This window comes from Lycium barbarum, chromosome 6 (assembly GCF_019175385.1).
Source record: "Lycium barbarum isolate Lr01 chromosome 6, ASM1917538v2, whole genome shotgun sequence".
Classification (NCBI taxonomy): Eukaryota; Viridiplantae; Streptophyta; class Magnoliopsida; order Solanales; family Solanaceae; genus Lycium; species Lycium barbarum.
The window spans coordinates 109,593,433-109,613,235 of NC_083342.1; the positions used below are offsets into that span (position 1 = coordinate 109,593,433).

Here is a 19,803-nt window from a genome sequence, read left to right on the forward strand (position 1 = left end):
TAAGTCTCGTTATCTTTCCTTATTAGTAGGCGCATTAGCGCATTATAATTTCTTGTGCTTTGATTTATGTTATTATTTGCTACTTTCTGTACTTTGATTACTCTATTTTATCTGTGCCGCTTTCGTGATTTGCATTTCCATATCGCTTTGAATTCCTTGATTATCCTGTTTTACTGTGTCGCTTGCATTATTTCATTGCAATATCGTTTTAAATCTTTTAACCTTATCTGACCCCCTTTTTATGCTTCTATTGAGCCGAGGGTCTCTCGGAAACAGCCATCCTACCTTGGTAGGAGTAAGGTCTGCGTACATTATACCCTCCCCAGACCCCAAGATTTGAGATTTCACTGGGCTGTTGTTGTTGTATCATTCTTTTAGAAAATTGTTCATCAGTTAGCATTCCACTCAAGTTTGAATCTCACTATACTTAGTTGTAAGGTCTGTTACCTCTTCAGATTATTACAAAGAAATGAAAGCATAACTCTTTGCTCGCTTGCAGCGCCTCTTGATCTTTTATTTTAGCCTGCCTTGTGAAGATCTCTCGGGTGTCTACGTAGTTGTAGAAACAGAAGAAACTGGACCCCCTCTCCGTCAGGTTGAACAATACTATGCTTTATGTTTCTCTTCTCTGGAATAGCAATTCAATTCTTCTCTCTTATACAGCAATTCAAGTCTATAACCTTTAAGAATTCAGTGCTCGGAAGGAATAGCAAGACTGAATAGTTTTTACTCCTAATATAAGAGAAAATTGCCTAACTATATTAGGGATTACACGGGCCACTGGGAGTGCTGTTGTATATTACTAGAAGTTATAACGGGATATTCCTTTTACATGAACTCGTGAACTAAAAACTGAAGAAATCTTTGATCATTCCAAAAAGTTGCCAATAGCTATAAGCATTACAAACTAAATTTCGCTATATCAAATTCAGTTTCTAAAACTTCACCTGTATCAGCTTGGTCATATTGTCGGGCTCAGTCCTGAGCCCGGATAAATGATGGGATTGCAGTAGGCTGAAAATCATGGTAAAACTAGTCTATTGACTGAATCCTCACAATACAATTATGGATCTAAAGAAGAGATTAACTTAAGTGAGTTGGTCAGTGAGAAGCCATATAGTCTTACTCCAAATTCCGCTTGGGATTGAGACGTTATATCAAAGTCAATTTTCTACAACCTTTACCCCCTGTTTGGATGGTTGTTTCCCGTGATTCATTAATGTATGGTTTTTTATGAAACCATGTTTGTATCCATTGTTCTTAAAATTATGAGGTATAGTGTTATAAACCCGTTGTAATTCCGTGGTTATATAACCATGAAAAAGTTTAATTTTTGTAACCACAGATTTGGTGATTTTTGCGTGGTTACGTATTTCATTTCTCCATTATACCCCCACCCTCCACCACCCCACCCCCACGCTACCGCTCATCCCCACCCACCCCGACCCCCACCCCACCCCACCCCTCTCCACCCCAATCACCACTTACGACCCTGTCACGACCCAGCCCCGTAGGCCGTGACTGGTGCCCGAGTTGGGCACCCAAACGTACCTGTCCATATATGCGGCCATAAATACTATAGGCCGTCTCAAATTATACCAAACTATTTCAAACGAATTTCAGACACAACCATATGCATACGTATATATATATCAAAAGCCGACAAGGCTATCAAATGGCACCACGGCCCCAAAACATATACAAATTGCACGCCGACAAGGCTGCCATAGCGAATAGGATCATACGAACACATCTGAACAGAAGTAGGCACACACACCCACAAATACATCTACAGACCTCTAAACAGACCAACCGAATCATATGGCGGGACAGGGCCCCGCCGTACCCCTGAACAAATATATACATATGCAACGAACGAATATATACCAACATGTAGGCTCCGGAATAAGAAGAGCACTCCAAACTGCAGAAGAGGGTGTCCTAAACTGGTGGATTACCGAACTGTGCATCTGTACCTGCGGGCATGAAACGCAGCCCCCGAAGAAAGGGGGTCAGTACGAAATATGTACTGAGTATGCAAAGCAGAATATACAGAAGATAAATCTGAGGCATAACGAAACCGAAATACAAAAAAATAAGTACAAGTTCAAAATATCAAAATATTTACTTTCAAAATATAAGTCATGCATAGGGCACAGGAAATATGGTCGCCCGCCCGTCGATGGCGCCATAACACAGCATAACACCAGAAGGTTTCAAATCTCCGTATCCCCGTCACATATGACATCACAACATAACGCCATACACAGCATAACACCAAATATATGTGGAACCCGACCCTCTTTTGCGAGTAGCTCGGTGAACCATAAACACAGCATAACTCCGGAGTATATCAAAGTGCGCACGACAACAGAACCGGCCCGGGAACCGGCGAAAGATATAACAGAACGCACGAGCAGAGTCATGAGTAACCATATGCATAAAATCATTATCATAGACTCAAATATAAATAAATAACCATACTTGAAAATTCGAAATGATAATCATACCAAAGTCTTTCAAAAGTCGTCCGAATTACATAAAGGAAAGTCGCGGGACCCACGGACAGGCATTGACCCGAGTCGGGCCCGCCTATGGAAAACATACTCATTATACATCATGCAAACTCCTATAAAAATATTGGAGCAATCCGAGCCTTTATGCCAAAGATATGGCATTTCGTAGTTACGGAATTCTTTAAAACAACTTTTTGTACAAAGTTTGGAAATCAATGCTTTCGAAGACATAATGGTTCATACTTCATCACAACATACATAAGAATGCCAAGAAATATATATAAGGATCATAACGTGCTCGGATTTCGAATTTGGAATTTTCTCGAGGCTCGTGATATAGCCTATTGAAAACTAAGGCATGCCAAAAGAAAGAAGAGTTGCGCTTTACATACCTTTTGCGTTTAGTCGTATTATAACTTGTACTTGCTTCCCAAAAACACTTATCCTATATCAAGATATCAAGAGCTACAATTAGTCTACAAAGGAATTTAATACGTATTTTGACGCTCACAATCCCTTTCTAACATTTAAACGACGTTTCGTTCGCATTCAAACCAACTAGTGCTACAAGCTAACATTGCTAGTCATTCTTTCATGTATCAATCCAAACTTGTTTAAACATGATTTAAGGGACTTTGGACAGTCCATACATCATTCAAAATTGTCCCATACTCACGGCCAAACAACACACACAACACTACAATTTCTATTTCGCAATTTTCCAACTTCAATTACAACGACAACAACACGTTTACAACATTACTTATGCAATTATCGGAACTGTTTCAGCATCATATTTATTCTTATAACAGCCCACTATTCGTCTCCAATTTTTAACCATCAATGTCTTCATTCTTATTTTAGAACCCATGACAACAACAATCAACATGCAAGATAAATTAGCCCATCCTTTTACACAAAACAGTCCACGGTTGGACTGTTTTTCCCACTTCCACATATATCACTTCTTTTACATCTTAACTCACATATTTATAATTCAACAACACACTACCATGTCCATAACAATCAACAACTAAAGTATCACATAAAACAGTCCATTAATTCCCTAAATCATCTCCTACACGGCTTCAACACAACTATATATAAAATTCCATAATTTTCATTCCTTTCATACACACTACCATATTCAAACCATTTTTAATTCATGTACAAGAAATTTAAACATTGGTTTACATAAGCCTATCATGCACGGCTAACTTCAAATTTCAACAACAACATTCAATACCAACATGCACCATTTTATACATATTCACAATGCATCCAACTCATTCTAAAATGTAAAAGAAATGACCAATCTTACCTTGAATACTTGGATCCAATTTGTGTCTTAAATTCTTATACTTATTCTTGCTTCTCTTCCTCCTTATCCTTGTCTTCTCCATAGAATTTTATTGAACAACAAAACTGAATTATTATTTTTTTTCCTTCAACTTGGCCGTGACTTTCTCCTTCAACAACTCACTCTTCTTTTGGTTTGTTTTGTTCTTGCTTCTCCACCAACTACTACACATTATTGAATGTCTTCACTCTAGAATCTTTTTATTAAGCACAAAAATCAGTTTTTCTCCTTGAAAAACCAACCTGGCCGAAAATCCATACATTGGTTTTCTTGTTCTTGAAAACTGATTTTTCAACAAATGCATTGGGAGAATGTCTTTTGCACTATACCTTATTATATAAGTATAGTTTCCAAGGGTGATACACGTACACCCCTCCTTGTGAGTCATCTTTGCACTATGTTTTGTAAATATTCAGATTTTTGATGCTTTCATTTTTTTTTTCGGGTGGGGCCCACATTGCCACTATTGAAAAATTTGTGAACATTTAAGTCTTAATCCCCACTTAATAATCCAACTTGCATCGTCCATATCTCCTTACCCCGATATCATTTTGACGAGCGGTTTGTTGCGTTGGAACCTAGATTCGATGAACTTCATTTTAGGCTTTTGAAACACCTTAAAACTCCTTATATACTAGGAGATATGCCTCCAACAATATAGGCTAAAAATCTGGTCCGAAATTTTACTAAAGTTGTTCCGATTCATTTTCTTTAACTTCTAATCCTCTTCCAACCTCATGTGACCTCTTATACATGCATATACACACTCATATACATCCATAACAATTCATATACGCGCCTCGAAGGGTCCGGAGAATCACAATAACCTTAAACGTAACTAGAGAACTTACGAATCTTCGACGAAACTCCAATCGCAAAAATATATTCATATCTTTTGTCCATCTTCTATATCATTACTAAATATCTAAAGTACTTTAAAAGGTCACTCACATTACCTCATATACATACTCATAACGCGATTTCAAATCCTTTAGGTTACCATGTCACATCGGGATACTTAAGGCAATCACATATATAACGATATTCTTGCTAACTAGATTAATTTTCCTTGAACCTTCTTAACTCATTCTTTCTTGTTTTAATTCAAGTAGCAAGGATTATTATGGGGTGTAACATTCTTCTCCCCTTAGGAACATTCGTCCTCGAATGTTACATTAGTGTTGTATAAGCATACTTAACCTTTTACCCTTTCTAGTAAATCTTATCCTTCACTACCTCACAGCCTGTCTTACCAATACATTCGCATCCGTCACAATTCATTTTCCTTTGTACTCTCATCTTAATCATACTACTACTTCTTTTACTATAAACTCATCATAATTTATCCCTTTTTATCAATTCAGCCGGTACCTTACTATAACACTTTATCAAGATTATCCAGCCTTTTCTAAATCATCTCTTAGTATCATAAACCCTTTCCAAATTCTTCTGTTTACCATATCGATATCGACTTCCTCATTACTATTACCACCTATTCAGCAGTCAACTTATTTCTCGAAGTCAGTCGTATTGGCAACTTAGTCAAATCCTATCCTTACTATTTACACAACCTTTCAAAACATATTACAAACCTATATCTAATTCTTTTTTTTTTCTATTTCTGGGAAAATTTGGGCAGAGTTTTCTCTGTACATCTTACTATCCCAAAACCTGCACGCAGAAAATACCAACAATGCCTTACAGGGCCAACATTTATACGTATATATCATATCGTATCATAGTCACACAGGGCTCCCAATATCAACAACAATATAAAAATGATGAACATACCTCGTTTGCCCAACTCAAACTGCACCTGTTATACTTTCTCTTTCAATTTTCAACTTTACATTTCAATCGTACTTCCATACCTTACTCGATATATACCTTTTGTACCTTTGCTTACCTGCGTACTTTGTAACTTCCAATATCATCAATCACTTTCTTCTGTCGATGCCGTTCTTCAGCTAAAATCAAGGGTTAGTATAAGGAATTTCATTTCCTATGACTCGGCTCTATCGCACGATCTGAGATGTGAAAGAAAGGTAACATCCTAAATGCCCTGTAGCCTCCTGTTTATAGATGTGGTGCACAACACACCGATAAACAAGACTCTACTAGACACGGTCTGTAGACACTCCAAGGACGAACTGCTCTGATACCACTTCTGTCACGACCCAGCCCCGTAGGCCGTGACTGGTGCCCGAGTTGGGCACCCAAACGTACCTGTCCATATATGCGGCCATAAATACTATAGGCCGTCTCAAATTATACCAAACTATTTCAAACGAATTTCAGACACAACCATATGCATACGTATATATATATCAAAAGCCGACAAGGCTATCAAATGGCACCACGGCCCCAAAACATATACAAATTGCACGCCGACAAGGCTGCCATAGCGAATAGGATCATACGAACACATCTGAACAGAAGTAGGCACACACACCCACAAATACATCTACAGACCTCTAAACAGACCAACCGAATCATATGGCGGGACAGGGCCCCGCCGTACCCCTGAACAAATATATACATATGCAACGAACGAATATATACCAACATGTAGGCTCCGGAATAAGAAGAGCACTCCAAACTGCAGAAGAGGGTGTCCTAAACTGGTGGATTACCGAACTGTGCATCTGTACCTGCGGGCATGAAACGCAGCCCCCGAAGAAAGGGGGTCAGTACGAAATATGTACTGAGTATGCAAAGCAGAATATACAGAAGATAAATCTGAGGCATAACGAAACCGAAATACAAAAAAATAAGTACAAGTTCAAAATATCAAAATATTTACTTTCAAAATATAAGTCATGCATAGGGCACAGGAAATATGGTCGCCCGCCCGTCGATGGCGCCATAACACAGCATAACACCAGAAGGTTTCAAATCTCCGTATCCCCGTCACATATGACATCACAACATAACGCCATACACAGCATAACACCAAATATATGTGGAACCCGACCCTCTTTTGCGAGTAGCTCGGTGAACCATAAACACAGCATAACTCCGGAGTATATCAAAGTGCGCACGACAACAGAACCGGCCCGGGAACCGGCGAAAGATATAACAGAACGCACGAGCAGAGTCATGAGTAACCATATGCATAAAATCATTATCATAGACTCAAATATAAATAAATAACCATACTTGAAAATTCGAAATGATAATCATACCAAAGTCTTTCAAAAGTCGTCCGAATTACATAAAGGAAAGTCGCGGGACCCACGGACAGGCATTGACCCGAGTCGGGCCCGCCTATGGAAAACATACTCATTATACATCATGCAAACTCCTATAAAAATATTGGAGCAATCCGAGCCTTTATGCCAAAGATATGGCATTTCGTAGTTACGGAATTCTTTAAAACAACTTTTTGTACAAAGTTTGGAAATCAATGCTTTCGAAGACATAATGGTTCATACTTCATCACAACATACATAAGAATGCCAAGAAATATATATAAGGATCATAACGTGCTCGGATTTCGAATTTGGAATTTTCTCGAGGCTCGTGATATAGCCTATTGAAAACTAAGGCATGCCAAAAGAAAGAAGAGTTGCGCTTTACATACCTTTTGCGTTTAGTCGTATTATAACTTGTACTTGCTTCCCAAAAACACTTATCCTATATCAAGATATCAAGAGCTACAATTAGTCTACAAAGGAATTTAATACGTATTTTGACGCTCACAATCCCTTTCTAACATTTAAACGACGTTTCGTTCGCATTCAAACCAACTAGTGCTACAAGCTAACATTGCTAGTCATTCTTTCATGTATCAATCCAAACTTGTTTAAACATGATTTAAGGGACTTTGGACAGTCCATACATCATTCAAAATTGTCCCATACTCACGGCCAAACAACACACACAACACTACAATTTCTATTTCGCAATTTTCCAACTTCAATTACAACGACAACAACACGTTTACAACATTACTTATGCAATTATCGGAACTGTTTCAGCATCATATTTATTCTTATAACAGCCCACTATTCGTCTCCAATTTTTAACCATCAATGTCTTCATTCTTATTTTAGAACCCATGACAACAACAATCAACATGCAAGATAAATTAGCCCATCCTTTTACACAAAACAGTCCACGGTTGGACTGTTTTTCCCACTTCCACATATATCACTTCTTTTACATCTTAACTCACATATTTATAATTCAACAACACACTACCATGTCCATAACAATCAACAACTAAAGTATCACATAAAACAGTCCATTAATTCCCTAAATCATCTCCTACACGGCTTCAACACAACTATATATAAAATTCCATAATTTTCATTCCTTTCATACACACTACCATATTCAAACCATTTTTAATTCATGTACAAGAAATTTAAACATTGGTTTACATAAGCCTATCATGCACGGCTAACTTCAAATTTCAACAACAACATTCAATACCAACATGCACCATTTTATACATATTCACAATGCATCCAACTCATTCTAAAATGTAAAAGAAATGACCAATCTTACCTTGAATACTTGGATCCAATTTGTGTCTTAAATTCTTATACTTATTCTTGCTTCTCTTCCTCCTTATCCTTGTCTTCTCCATAGAATTTTATTGAACAACAAAACTGAATTATTATTTTTTTTCCTTCAACTTGGCCGTGACTTTCTCCTTCAACAACTCACTCTTCTTTTGGTTTGTTTTGTTCTTGCTTCTCCACCAACTACTACACATTATTGAATGTCTTCACTCTAGAATCTTTTTATTAAGCACAAAAATCAGTTTTTCTCCTTGAAAAACCAACCTGGCCGAAAATCCATACATTGGTTTTCTTGTTCTTGAAAACTGATTTTTCAACAAATGCATTGGGAGAATGTCTTTTGCACTATACCTTATTATATAAGTATAGTTTCCAAGGGTGATACACGTACACCCCTCCTTGTGAGTCATCTTTGCACTATGTTTTGTAAATATTCAGATTTTTGATGCTTTCATTTTTTTTTTCGGGTGGGGCCCACATTGCCACTATTGAAAAATTTGTGAACATTTAAGTCTTAATCCCCACTTAATAATCCAACTTGCATCGTCCATATCTCCTTACCCCGATATCATTTTGACGAGCGGTTTGTTGCGTTGGAACCTAGATTCGATGAACTTCATTTTAGGCTTTTGAAACACCTTAAAACTCCTTATATACTAGGAGATATGCCTCCAACAATATAGGCTAAAAATCTGGTCCGAAATTTTACTAAAGTTGTTCCGATTCATTTTCTTTAACTTCTAATCCTCTTCCAACCTCATGTGACCTCTTATACATGCATATACACACTCATATACATCCATAACAATTCATATACGCGCCTCGAAGGGTCCGGAGAATCACAATAACCTTAAACGTAACTAGAGAACTTACGAATCTTCGACGAAACTCCAATCGCAAAAATATATTCATATCTTTTGTCCATCTTCTATATCATTACTAAATATCTAAAGTACTTTAAAAGGTCACTCACATTACCTCATATACATACTCATAACGCGATTTCAAATCCTTTAGGTTACCATGTCACATCGGGATACTTAAGGCAATCACATATATAACGATATTCTTGCTAACTAGATTAATTTTCCTTGAACCTTCTTAACTCATTCTTTCTTGTTTTAATTCAAGTAGCAAGGATTATTATGGGGTGTAACAGACCCCTCACCACCACCCAACCCCACCCCAAAAAACCACTCACCCCCAACCTCATCCCACAACTACCTACCTCACACCACCCACCCCTCCACCACTCACACCCACTACCCCTCACCACCACCCAACCCCACCCCACAACCACTCACCCCCACCCTACCACCCACTACCCCCACCCTTATCCCACAACCACCCACCTCACACCCCTCCATCACCCCCACCCAACACCTACTTATTTTTTAAAGTTCCTATTTTATCCTTTACTTGAGTTTTATTGATATATATTAACTAATTTCTAATTAAGAGTTAAGGGTATTTTAGTAAACTTACAAGTTACTATACAGTACGATACAGTCAAACCAAATAATACAAATGTTATTAAACCACAACAAACGATACAGTCTATCCAAACATTATGTTCATTAATACAATACAACACCATACTATACCATACCATATTGTACGTTAATGAACCACGGGAAACAACCATCCAAACAGAGTGTTAGTCTGTCCCTACAACAAAACAACTACGCATCAATCTCAAACAAGTTAACATCAGCTTATATGAATTGTCATTGACCATATTTCTACATTTATACTCCCGTCTAAAAATAATTAAATAAGTAAGCGTAATCAAGGTGTGTCAATGCCACATAGTTCATCAATAATTTAATTTGGTCTTAGCGAGTCATCATGTCCAACTTTCATTCTATTTTTTGTACTAAGCTGCACTTGGGAGTGCTTCATATCCAAAGCACAAAACTGCAGTTGCTTGGAATCTCTAAGTTTTACTGATTTCATAAATGTCATACTTTTAACCCCATTTAAATCTCTTATTACGTAGATTTTCTATTATTTTCATTTGTCCACTTTATTTCAAACGGTGCAATAGCAATTATTCAAAAGAATATCTTATAAGGTAGATTTTTGCATGGTGCATTGACGCATCAAACATTTCTCATGAACCAACTGAAACAAATACACGCCCATACTCTCCGAAATGGCATTGACTTTACCCAGTTCTTGATCACCAAGCTTCTTGAAATCCCAAACATCCCATACGCCCACAAAGTGTTCGACAATATTACCAAACCAACTGTTTTCCTTTACAACAAGCTCATTCAAGCTTATTCTTCGCATGGCATTCCAAGCCAGTGTTTTTCTCTATACATTCAAATGCGCCGTCAAGGCTGCTCCCCTAACCCACACTCCTTCACATTTCTCTTCGCCGCGTGCACCAAAACGAGCCCTATTCAAGGCCAAATGTTCCATGTCCATTTCATCAAATGGGGTTTTGAATTTGATATTTATACCTTAACTGCACTTGTTGACATGTATGCTAAAATGGGGTTGTTGCCTTTCGCGCGAAAGCTCTTTGATGAGATGGAAATGAAGGATGTGCCCACTTGGAATTCTTTGATTGCAGGGTATGCCAAGAATGGAAATGTGGGAGAAGCTTTTAAATTGTTTTCAGTTATGCCTTCAAGGAATGTGATTTCCTGGACTGCTATGATCTCAGGGTATTCGCAAAATGGGAAGTATGGGGATGCACTAGCTGTCTACAAGGAAATGGAGAAAGAGAGAGGGGTAAAGCCGAATGAAGTCACAATTGCTAGTGTTCTTCCAGCTTGTGCGAATCTCGGGGCGCTGGAGGTTGGGGAGAAGATTGAAGCTTATGCAAGAGTGAATGGATACTTTAAGAATATGTTTGTTTGCAATGCTGTGCTTGAAATGTATACGAAATGTGGTAGAATTGATAGGGCAATGCAACTGTTTCATGAGATTGGTAGGAGGAGGAACTTGTGTTCTTGGAATACCATGATCATGGGGTTAGCTGTCCATGGAAAAGGTGATGAGGCTCTAAAGCTTTTCAACCAAATGCTGGTAAGCCTTTGCAAATATTCTCTCCGTTCTTCCTTCTCGTTATTGTGTCTATCGAATTACAGCAGCAAGAATGAGCTTTTGTAGTGGAATTTACATGATTGTCCTACTGTTGACACAGGGAGAAGGAAATGCACCTGATGATGTAACATTTGTGGGAGCAATTTTAGCATGCACACATGGAGGCATGGTAGCAAAGGGCTGGGAACTCCTCAATTTGATGGAGCAAAGATTTTCCATAGCTCCAAAGTTGGAACATTATGGCTGTATGGTTGACCTCTTAGGCCGGGCTGGGAAATTGCAGGAAGCTTATGATCTTATACAAAGCATGCCAATGAGACCTGACTCTGTTATATGGGGAACTCTGCTTGGTGCCTGCAGTTTCCATGGCAATGTTGAACTAGCTGAGAAAGCAGCCGAATTCCTTTCTGTGTGGGAACCGTGGAATCCTGGGAATTATGTTGTTCTCTCAAATATTTATGCAAGAGCTGGTCGATGGGATGGTGTTGCAAGGCTAAGGAAACTGATGAAGTCCTCCCAGATTACAAAAGCAGCAGGGTACAGCTTCATTGAGGAGGGAGGTGATATTCATAAGTTTATAGTAGAGGATAAATCCCATCCAAAATCAAATGAGATATATGCAATGCTTGATTTAGTCACAACTAAATTAAAGCTTAATGTAAGCACCATTGATATTGATTTGGATTCTATTGTTGAATGAATTTTAGCAACAATCTGAATAGTTTTTGGGCCTACATTTCTCTCCTTACTATTCTGTCTAGAGTGAAGTGATTAACTTGAATTACACAAGATAATGTAATTAAAACTTGATTAACAAATTAAGCTAATACGTGTTTCTGAAAATCAGGGAATGGTAAGGCTAAATGTGTCCAACTCCCTCCTGGTTCATATAGCCGATCCTGGTTGGGGTCGGCTATATGAATCCTCACTTCTACATGTAAGCTCATTTTATATCCTCATATGAAAATAAAGAAAAAAACAACAGCTTTGGCTGAGAGATATATAATTTCGAGCACCACACCAGAAAAGGTCGCTTAAGTTCATCAAAATCTACTGTAAGATGACGGAGTCAATAATAAATGAATATACAAACTAGAACTTGTAATACATGAAACCCTCCTAGAAAGGATCACGGGAAAAACAAGTAGTTTTGCTTCAGAATCCTTGAATTTGTGATAACAAGAAGCCTTACAAGGCATGTGATCAAAAGCTATAAAGCTTCCAGAGTTCATCCCAAAAAGATTTCAATTCTGAACAATATACATTTAATTCCCACCTAACTTGCATATCAGCTCAAAGCAAACAACCTTTAATCAATAAAATCGAGCATATCCTAGAAGAATACATTATGCAGCTTTTAGTTTAGTTCTTTGTCTTCTTCTCCTCCCCACAAATTTGAGGACTTCATCAATAAGAATAACAGGTGCAGAAAGCAAGATGACTAGAAGCCATTCGTTTAGGCTTAGTGGGACAATACCAAATATATCTGCTAGGAAAGGAACATAGAGTATCAGGCTATGTAGGCCAAACGAGACTGACATTGCAACAAGAAGCCAAGGATTTCTCCAAGGTGGCATTTTGATCAGGCTGTTGTCTTCAGAGAGGGCATTGAGAGAATTAAACATCTCAATTGCCACCAGGACAGAGAGTGACAGTGTCATTGCCTTCACTTTACCAACAGTAAAGTACTCACAAGGGTCAGAAAAGGTAATCAGGCGGTTACCAGCCTTGAATGGACTCACGGTGAAATTTGTCCATGCCGAGCATTCACCCCAGTTGCGAAGCTGTGATAGTTCAACAAGTGTGTGGCCATCACTCACAAGATTAATACCAAGGAAAGAAGCCTGAGTATACCATACTATAAATATGCCGACAGTTGCAATGCCCACATAAGAACCAATGACCTGAAAATTATCACAGAAATCAGAATGTGAGATGCAGCTTAGCTTGTCAAGAAGTTTATTTATATTAAAGATCAGATGAACATGTGATAAAAAGTTATACTTGGTTGCTTAGACAACAGAGCATCTCATTTCTCTCTTTGGTGCATCCACTTCTTTTATTAGGCAGCTTATGTTACATTTCATTTCTGGAAGATAATGCAGGGAATTGTCTAAATGGTTAAACATATTTTCCTTGATTGCACATGTTACTTTTAGAGAATTTCAAAAGCTGAACGTCAAGCTGATTTCTTAATATAGTATAACAAGGGTGCGCCACATGGTCAGGAAAGTGCTGCAGTAAGCACAGTCTGTCCCGTTGATACTTCTAGTCAAATGAGGCATCCTCAGTCACTAGTACTTTCTGAACGTACTTAGGAGAACAAAGTGTAGCAAAAACTTGGGGCGAAAAGGAAAGAAATAAAGCAGATTTATTTCTACCTATTGGAGAATAATGAAGAAGTAATTAAACGAATTTAGAGGGAGGAAACGGAAAGCAGTAGTGATCCAAACTGACCATATAGCGGAAGAAAACCCAGGAGCTTATGAGAGCATCATTGCTCTTCCTAGGTGGTTTCTGCATTATGTCGACATCAGCAGGGTTGAATCCGAGAGCTGTAGCAGGTGGGCCATCTGTTACCAAATTTACCCAGAGCAACTGCACAGGTATCAAACATTCTGGTATGCCCAAAGCAGCAGTCAAGAAAATCGAGATGACCTCACCAACGTTAGATGATATCATATATCTGCATCACAAAGAATAAAAATGAAATTAAGTAGTAGCATGACTAAATATAGGAATAATCATATACTCGCTACCTGAATTAAAGGACTAACCTGATGAAGGCCTTCATGTTATTGTAGATTGAACGTCCCTCTGCAACAGCAGAGACTATAGTACTGAAATTGTCATCCGCCAGAACCATATCGGAAGCTTCTTTTGCAACCTAAACATATTATTCTCTGATCAGCTAATTAATCAAATGACCAATAAGTTTAACATATTCAGGAAAACTTCACATGCAAGGTGCACAATCATGGGTACTTCTGAATATTAAGATGATAAACTTAGTGTCACAGCACAACGAGCAATCCCTCAGAAGACCTCATTACTTTCCTACTCCAAGAGTGTATTTCAGGTAGTACACAGTTAAATAATTGGACTGAGAGCATTCGTGCAACAATTCACAAAATGAGTTGTAATGACCGCACGAGAAAAGTTTATTTCACCTCGGTTCCTGTAATGCCCATGGCTATTCCAATGTCAGCAAGTTTTAGTGCAGGTGCATCATTGACGCCATCTCCAGTCATTGCAACAACTTCACCCATCTCCTTCAGCATCCTTACAATATCTTGTTTGTGCCTAGGTTCAGCACGAGAAAAGACCTTGCCTCCATCTTTTGACAATATCTCAATTTGTTGCTCAGAAGAAAGTGCCATGAATTCTTTGCCAGTGAAACTGCTCCCTTTAAGATTCTCACCATCAGAAAACAACTGAATTTCCCTGCAAACGGCCTCAGCAGTGGATTTATTGTCTCCAGTTATAACCATAATTTTGATCCCAGCTCTTCTGCAGTCATTCACTGCCTTGTGAACTTCCTCACGTGGGGGGTCCTGCATTTTAGTCATTTAGTCAAACTATAAGGAAAATGAAGGTTTTCTAGATAGTGATTCAATTATTCTTGGAAACTTAAACCTACTCACCCTTAGACCAACAACTCCCACAAAAACTAGATCACTTTCTATGGAGGAGTAGCAGGATGGATCAAGTAGCTTCTTGTGGGCAGGATGAGTCTCAGCATAGTATCCTGAAAGCTCACCTAAATCGTCTTTGTATGCCAATCCCAAGCAGCGCAAACCCTTTGAACTCATCTCCAAATGCCTCAACAACAATAGTTGCCGACAAGATTCGTCAATCGGAACAGTTGATCCATCTGCGAGTTGAACATATGTACTACGTTCTAGCAAACTCTCAACAGCACCCTAGACAAAACAAGTTTTAATCAGACGTCAACAGATTACCAAGCTCAACTTGTGAACAAGTGACTAATGACATCGCTGTGGAACTGAACTCCACAGAAGCAATTTTTGCCGAAAGGACAGATAACACTTCAAATTGTTGATGCCTATTTTTCCACTTTTGGAAACTGAAGAACGTTAAAAAGCAGTTAAACTGACACATCTTGTAAAGGAACAACGTACTTCTAGAGATGAAGATAATGCAGACTCAGTTGTTTGCCAATTGAAATTTTCTAGATATATACAGCCTACAGCAAGCCAACAAGAGTACGAGAATTAGACTCAAAATAAGAACTTTTCTGGCAAACTGAGTATATCAAAGCCAACAGACAAATAAAGAAAAATATTTTAGAGACCATTATCACCAGTGTCTAATGTAGTTCAGAGACCAGTTATACAAATTATAATATGTTATTACGCTGATTCAATTACTATTGAATGACATGAAACAACCTTGACAAGTAGTCGATTGCTCCCATTTGGCTCCCGCACAATAACACCCATGGATTTGCGAACACGGTCGAATTCCAATGCTGCAACCCTTTTTGATCTTTTCATCCACCAATCACAGCATCCTATATTTTTTAAAAAAAATCTCAATACACTGGTTTGCAAATAGTACTCCAAATAGATAGATGAGTGAAGTAAAGTTATGGTCACCTAATTTAACTGTGTTGCGATCAATCAAGTAGCTCGATACAATCTGGGCATCGCGGATCTTGCTCCTCGCTTTGTTATCTGGTACTCCCATCTTTTCCACCAAAACTTTAAGAGCTGCTTCAGTAGGCAATCCAGTTGCTTTGAACAGACGACCATCACAGAAGACACCAGCATCATTGCAGATTGCACATATTTCAGCCATCAGTAGCAAGTTAGCATCCATATTGTAGCAATTCCAGTCCATTATTCCCCCATCCTTAGGATCATAAGTTGTCCCTTCGACACCAAAACTTCGACAGGCTGTAGTTTTCCCTCCCAATGTGAAGAATTCTGACACGGACATCTGATTGGTAGTCAAGGTTCCTGTTTTATCCGAACAAATCACAGTTGTGCATCCTAAGGTTTCCACGCTTGGAAGTTTCCGCACTATTGCATTCTTTTGTGCCATTTTTTTTGTACCCAGAGCTAAGCAAGTAGTAATTACAGCAGGAAGACCTTCAGGAATTGCAGCCACTGCAAGAGCAACAGCTATCTTGAAATAATATGTGCATTTCTCAAATGAGAAACGGACATTTGAAGGCCAGCCATCCACAACCTCCCAAGAAAGGAAATATTTATAGTTGATCGCCCACACAACTAGGCAAACAATGCCAATAGCAGTTGTAAGCCTATTACCAAATTCATCAAGTTTCTTCTTCAAAGGGGTGTCACTCTCCTCCAATGACGCATCATGGATTTGTTTTTGAATATTACCAATTTCTGTGCACATCCCCGTGTTCACAACAATGCAGATACAGCTACCATTAACGATTGTTGTTCCAGCAAAAACCATGTTCTCTTTGGCCTGTAATTCACAATCATCCACAGCAAGGAAATCGGTGCTTTTAGTAACTGGCATTGACTCCCCTGTCAAAGAACTTTGCTCAACCCTTAGGGTTGAGGATTTTAAAGTGGCAACTCTCATATCAGCTGGCACTTTGTCACCAACTCGCAGTTCCACGATATCCCCTGGGACAAGCTCCCTTGCTGGTAAATCCGGTACTAAATATCCATCTCTGAATACCTTTGCAGATTCACCTTGCATCTCTTTTAATGCTTCCAATGCTTTCTCAGCATTGCTTTCTTGCCAAACTCCGACGATTGCATTGAGTACTAAGATCAAGAGGATTACTAAGGGTTCTACATATGCCTCGAACCCTGAAACTCCAGTCTCATCCTGATGCAGATAAGCTAGAACAAATGAAATGAAGGCTGCACCAAGGAGGATCTTAACAAGCATATCATCAAACTGCTCCAAAACAAGCCTCCACAAAGGCTTTCCCTTTTCTTTCTCAAGCTCATTCAAACCATATCTTTCTCGCCTTTTTTCCACTTCATAAGTGCTTAGTCCCTTCTCTAATTTTACTTGGTACTCTTTCAGACACTGATCGACAGGCCAGGACCATGCAGGGAACGGTTTTTCTTCCATTGCGAATTGAATCCTCACTCTAACTTAAATTCGACAGAAATTGTCCTCAATCATCTCATTCTGAAAAAACATACAAGAAAATAACAGTATGAGCAAGGAATTACAAGTAACTTTATTGTGCAACCCTGGAACTATAAAATTTAGGCAAATAATAGAGACTGAAAAGCTAAATTAACATCATCAAAAGCTAGATACAACATCTAATTAGACTTTTCCCAAACAAAATAACTCCTAGAGCAAACATGAAGACCAAATAGAAGAAAAATTACAGAGTAAGTACATATAAGAGGTAAAAAGAAGCAAGTCTCCAACTACAACTCTATCAAGTAATTACTAGATAGCTTTTACGACAGACCTATACATCTATGGATCAGAAGTAGAACTAAGAAATGACGGAAAATAAACAACCCCAGAAACTGCTATGCAGCAATATGGAAACTAAAACCATGCAAAGCAAACAACTTTACATATGAGACAAGAATAACAGCCTTACAAAGAAGAATCAAAATAGATCATGTCACTAGTACCAACATGAAAAAGATTGAAGCTTACCAATTGCAAGTAAGAAACAGTAAATCCCAAAAATGAAAGGGACAAGTAATAATACAATGAGTTAAAGAAATGCTGTACCTCTTATAAGGAACAAAAACAATGGCTTTGAGACAAAGTAACTGACAGATCGGACAGAGTATGCTTAGGAAGAAAATTCTTGGAAACTCACTGCTCAAAATTTTCTTGCTTCAAAAGGCATTCAATTAAGTTAATATTCTTTTTTTAGTGAAAAAGAAAGACTGAAGAACACTTATAAAGACTGGAATAATAACTGCTTTTTGATTCAAACCTCTAGACAAAAGTAGTTTTTGATTTTACATGTAAAGCATTTTTGGAACAGTTATGATTTTTAAAATCGAAGTGGATAATGGATTTACCATAATGTCCTTAATTTGAGTTTGACTTTTATGTGGTAGTAGTTGGAGACAAGTAGCCAGCCGTACGCGAATCTTGAATGTATTGTTTGTGTATGTACATACGCACCTAATTTGTATTCCTGTTTATTTATTTATTTATTTATTTTTCCTAACGTATTTTAAAATCTTTTACAAATTCTTTCAAATTTTTAACCCTGAACCTTGACAATAAAATTGACGCAATTTTTGAAGCATTCTTTTGGATGGACCAATGAGTGAATAGGAGAAAACATTAGATTTGAACTTTACACTACTTTAATTTTTAATTATCATTTAAGCGTATGACCTAGTGATTAATGAAGTGGATTGAAAATTATAAGATCTCATGTTTAAACTCCGGCGGAGAAAATAACTTCTTCTTATTTTCAAGCCTTAATGAATATTTGCGTAAGTGGAAGATAGCACACACAAGCTGACTCGAATATTAAAAAAAAATCATTTATTTAAGGTGGAGTTCCATGTCACCTCAATTCCAAAAAGTCTTTCTCGATGTTTCTTTTTCATTTAGTGACACTTTTGTCTTTAATTTGGCTTATTTGACTTTTGAGTTGTCTTTATTTTATAAAGTTAAGTAAAAAATATGTCACTTTTGTATTTATATTGGTTTATTTGATTTGTCAGTAATGTATAGTGTGTAAAATCAGGAACAATTGATACAGCATTGAGATTTCATACTTGAAGAGTACTTCTACACACCCATTTTTGGATACATTTGGTCTCTAAGTAAATTTCTCATACGGCATTGATATTTCAAGCAAAGCTGGTCTATACTTCTAATTTTTACCAAGTTCAATACGTCTCTTTATTGTATTCCTTCGTTTAGTATTTTCTATTCTCCTAGCAAGCAGTTTATCAGATTTTAGCGTTAATTGACCATTTCTTGCTCAGTCTTTGAAATATAATTATTGTTATAGAGTTTTATAGGTGAAAGTACATGATAATGTCCTGGAATTTCGCCTATAAAATTTGAAACTCCATGACAATGAATATTTTCCAATTACATAAGCTGAAAATTTGTTGTTTGTGAATTAACCCTCGTATGTTTCTAATAGAGCCAATTGACCAAATGATATTCATAAGTAATTTTAAAAAAAAAAAAAAAAAAAAAAAAACATATAGAAACAAGCCGTTTATCTTGATTTTCATCATTCAGTTGCAAATTATGCTTTCATACCGACTATTTTTGGATTTTCTTTTTTCTTTTGCCCCTAATTAAGAGAACGAACAACTCTTGGAGTTGATGTGGAAAGTAGTGCTGTCCACGATTCAACTGGAATTGAAGAATT

The 19,803-nt window shown here is 37.7% G+C and overlaps 2 protein-coding genes and 2 long non-coding RNA genes across 6 annotated transcripts; 1 reads left to right on the forward strand and 3 right to left on the reverse strand.

Moving 5' to 3' along the window:
• Window positions 1–1,754: 1,754 nt before the first annotated feature.
• On the reverse strand, window positions 1,755–4,254 carry LOC132645409 (uncharacterized). The gene is made up of 3 exons (XR_009584102.1): window positions 3,838–4,254; window positions 2,909–2,961; window positions 1,755–1,976 (listed from the first exon to the last, which is right to left on the reverse strand). It is a non-coding gene; the product is annotated as an uncharacterized LOC132645409 (long non-coding RNA).
• A 2,051-nt stretch (window positions 4,255–6,305) lies between these two features.
• On the reverse strand, window positions 6,306–8,805 carry LOC132645410 (uncharacterized). The gene is made up of 3 exons (XR_009584103.1): window positions 8,389–8,805; window positions 7,460–7,512; window positions 6,306–6,527 (listed from the first exon to the last, which is right to left on the reverse strand). It is a non-coding gene; the product is annotated as an uncharacterized LOC132645410 (long non-coding RNA).
• Window positions 8,806–10,127: 1,322 nt separating this feature from the next.
• On the forward strand, window positions 10,128–12,196 carry LOC132645411 (pentatricopeptide repeat-containing protein At5g08510-like). Its single transcript, XM_060362376.1, has 2 exons — window positions 10,128–11,444; window positions 11,563–12,196. Exons 1-2 carry the CDS (start codon window positions 10,521–10,523, stop codon window positions 12,160–12,162), a joined length of 1,524 nt encoding a protein of 507 aa, XP_060218359.1. The 5' UTR covers window positions 10,128–10,520; the 3' UTR covers window positions 12,163–12,196.
• Window positions 12,197–12,468: 272 nt separating this feature from the next.
• LOC132645412 (calcium-transporting ATPase, endoplasmic reticulum-type) lies at window positions 12,469–18,411 on the reverse strand. Of its 3 annotated transcripts, none has more exons than XM_060362377.1 (8): window positions 18,180–18,411; window positions 16,082–17,609; window positions 15,875–15,996; window positions 15,107–15,385; window positions 14,633–15,016; window positions 14,240–14,349; window positions 13,920–14,148; window positions 12,469–13,366 (listed from the first exon to the last, which is right to left on the reverse strand). In XM_060362377.1, exons 2-8 carry the CDS (start codon window positions 17,547–17,549, stop codon window positions 12,809–12,811), a joined length of 3,150 nt encoding a protein of 1,049 aa, XP_060218360.1. In that variant the 5' UTR covers window positions 17,550–17,609; window positions 18,180–18,411; the 3' UTR covers window positions 12,469–12,808. The 3 variants fall into 3 exon arrangements, with proteins under 3 accessions (XP_060218360.1, XP_060218361.1, XP_060218362.1); XM_060362378.1 differs by having other exon boundaries at window positions 18,102–18,182; XM_060362379.1 differs by lacking the exon at window positions 18,180–18,411 and adding an exon at window positions 17,905–17,924.
• Window positions 18,412–19,803: the final 1,392 nt, after the last annotated feature.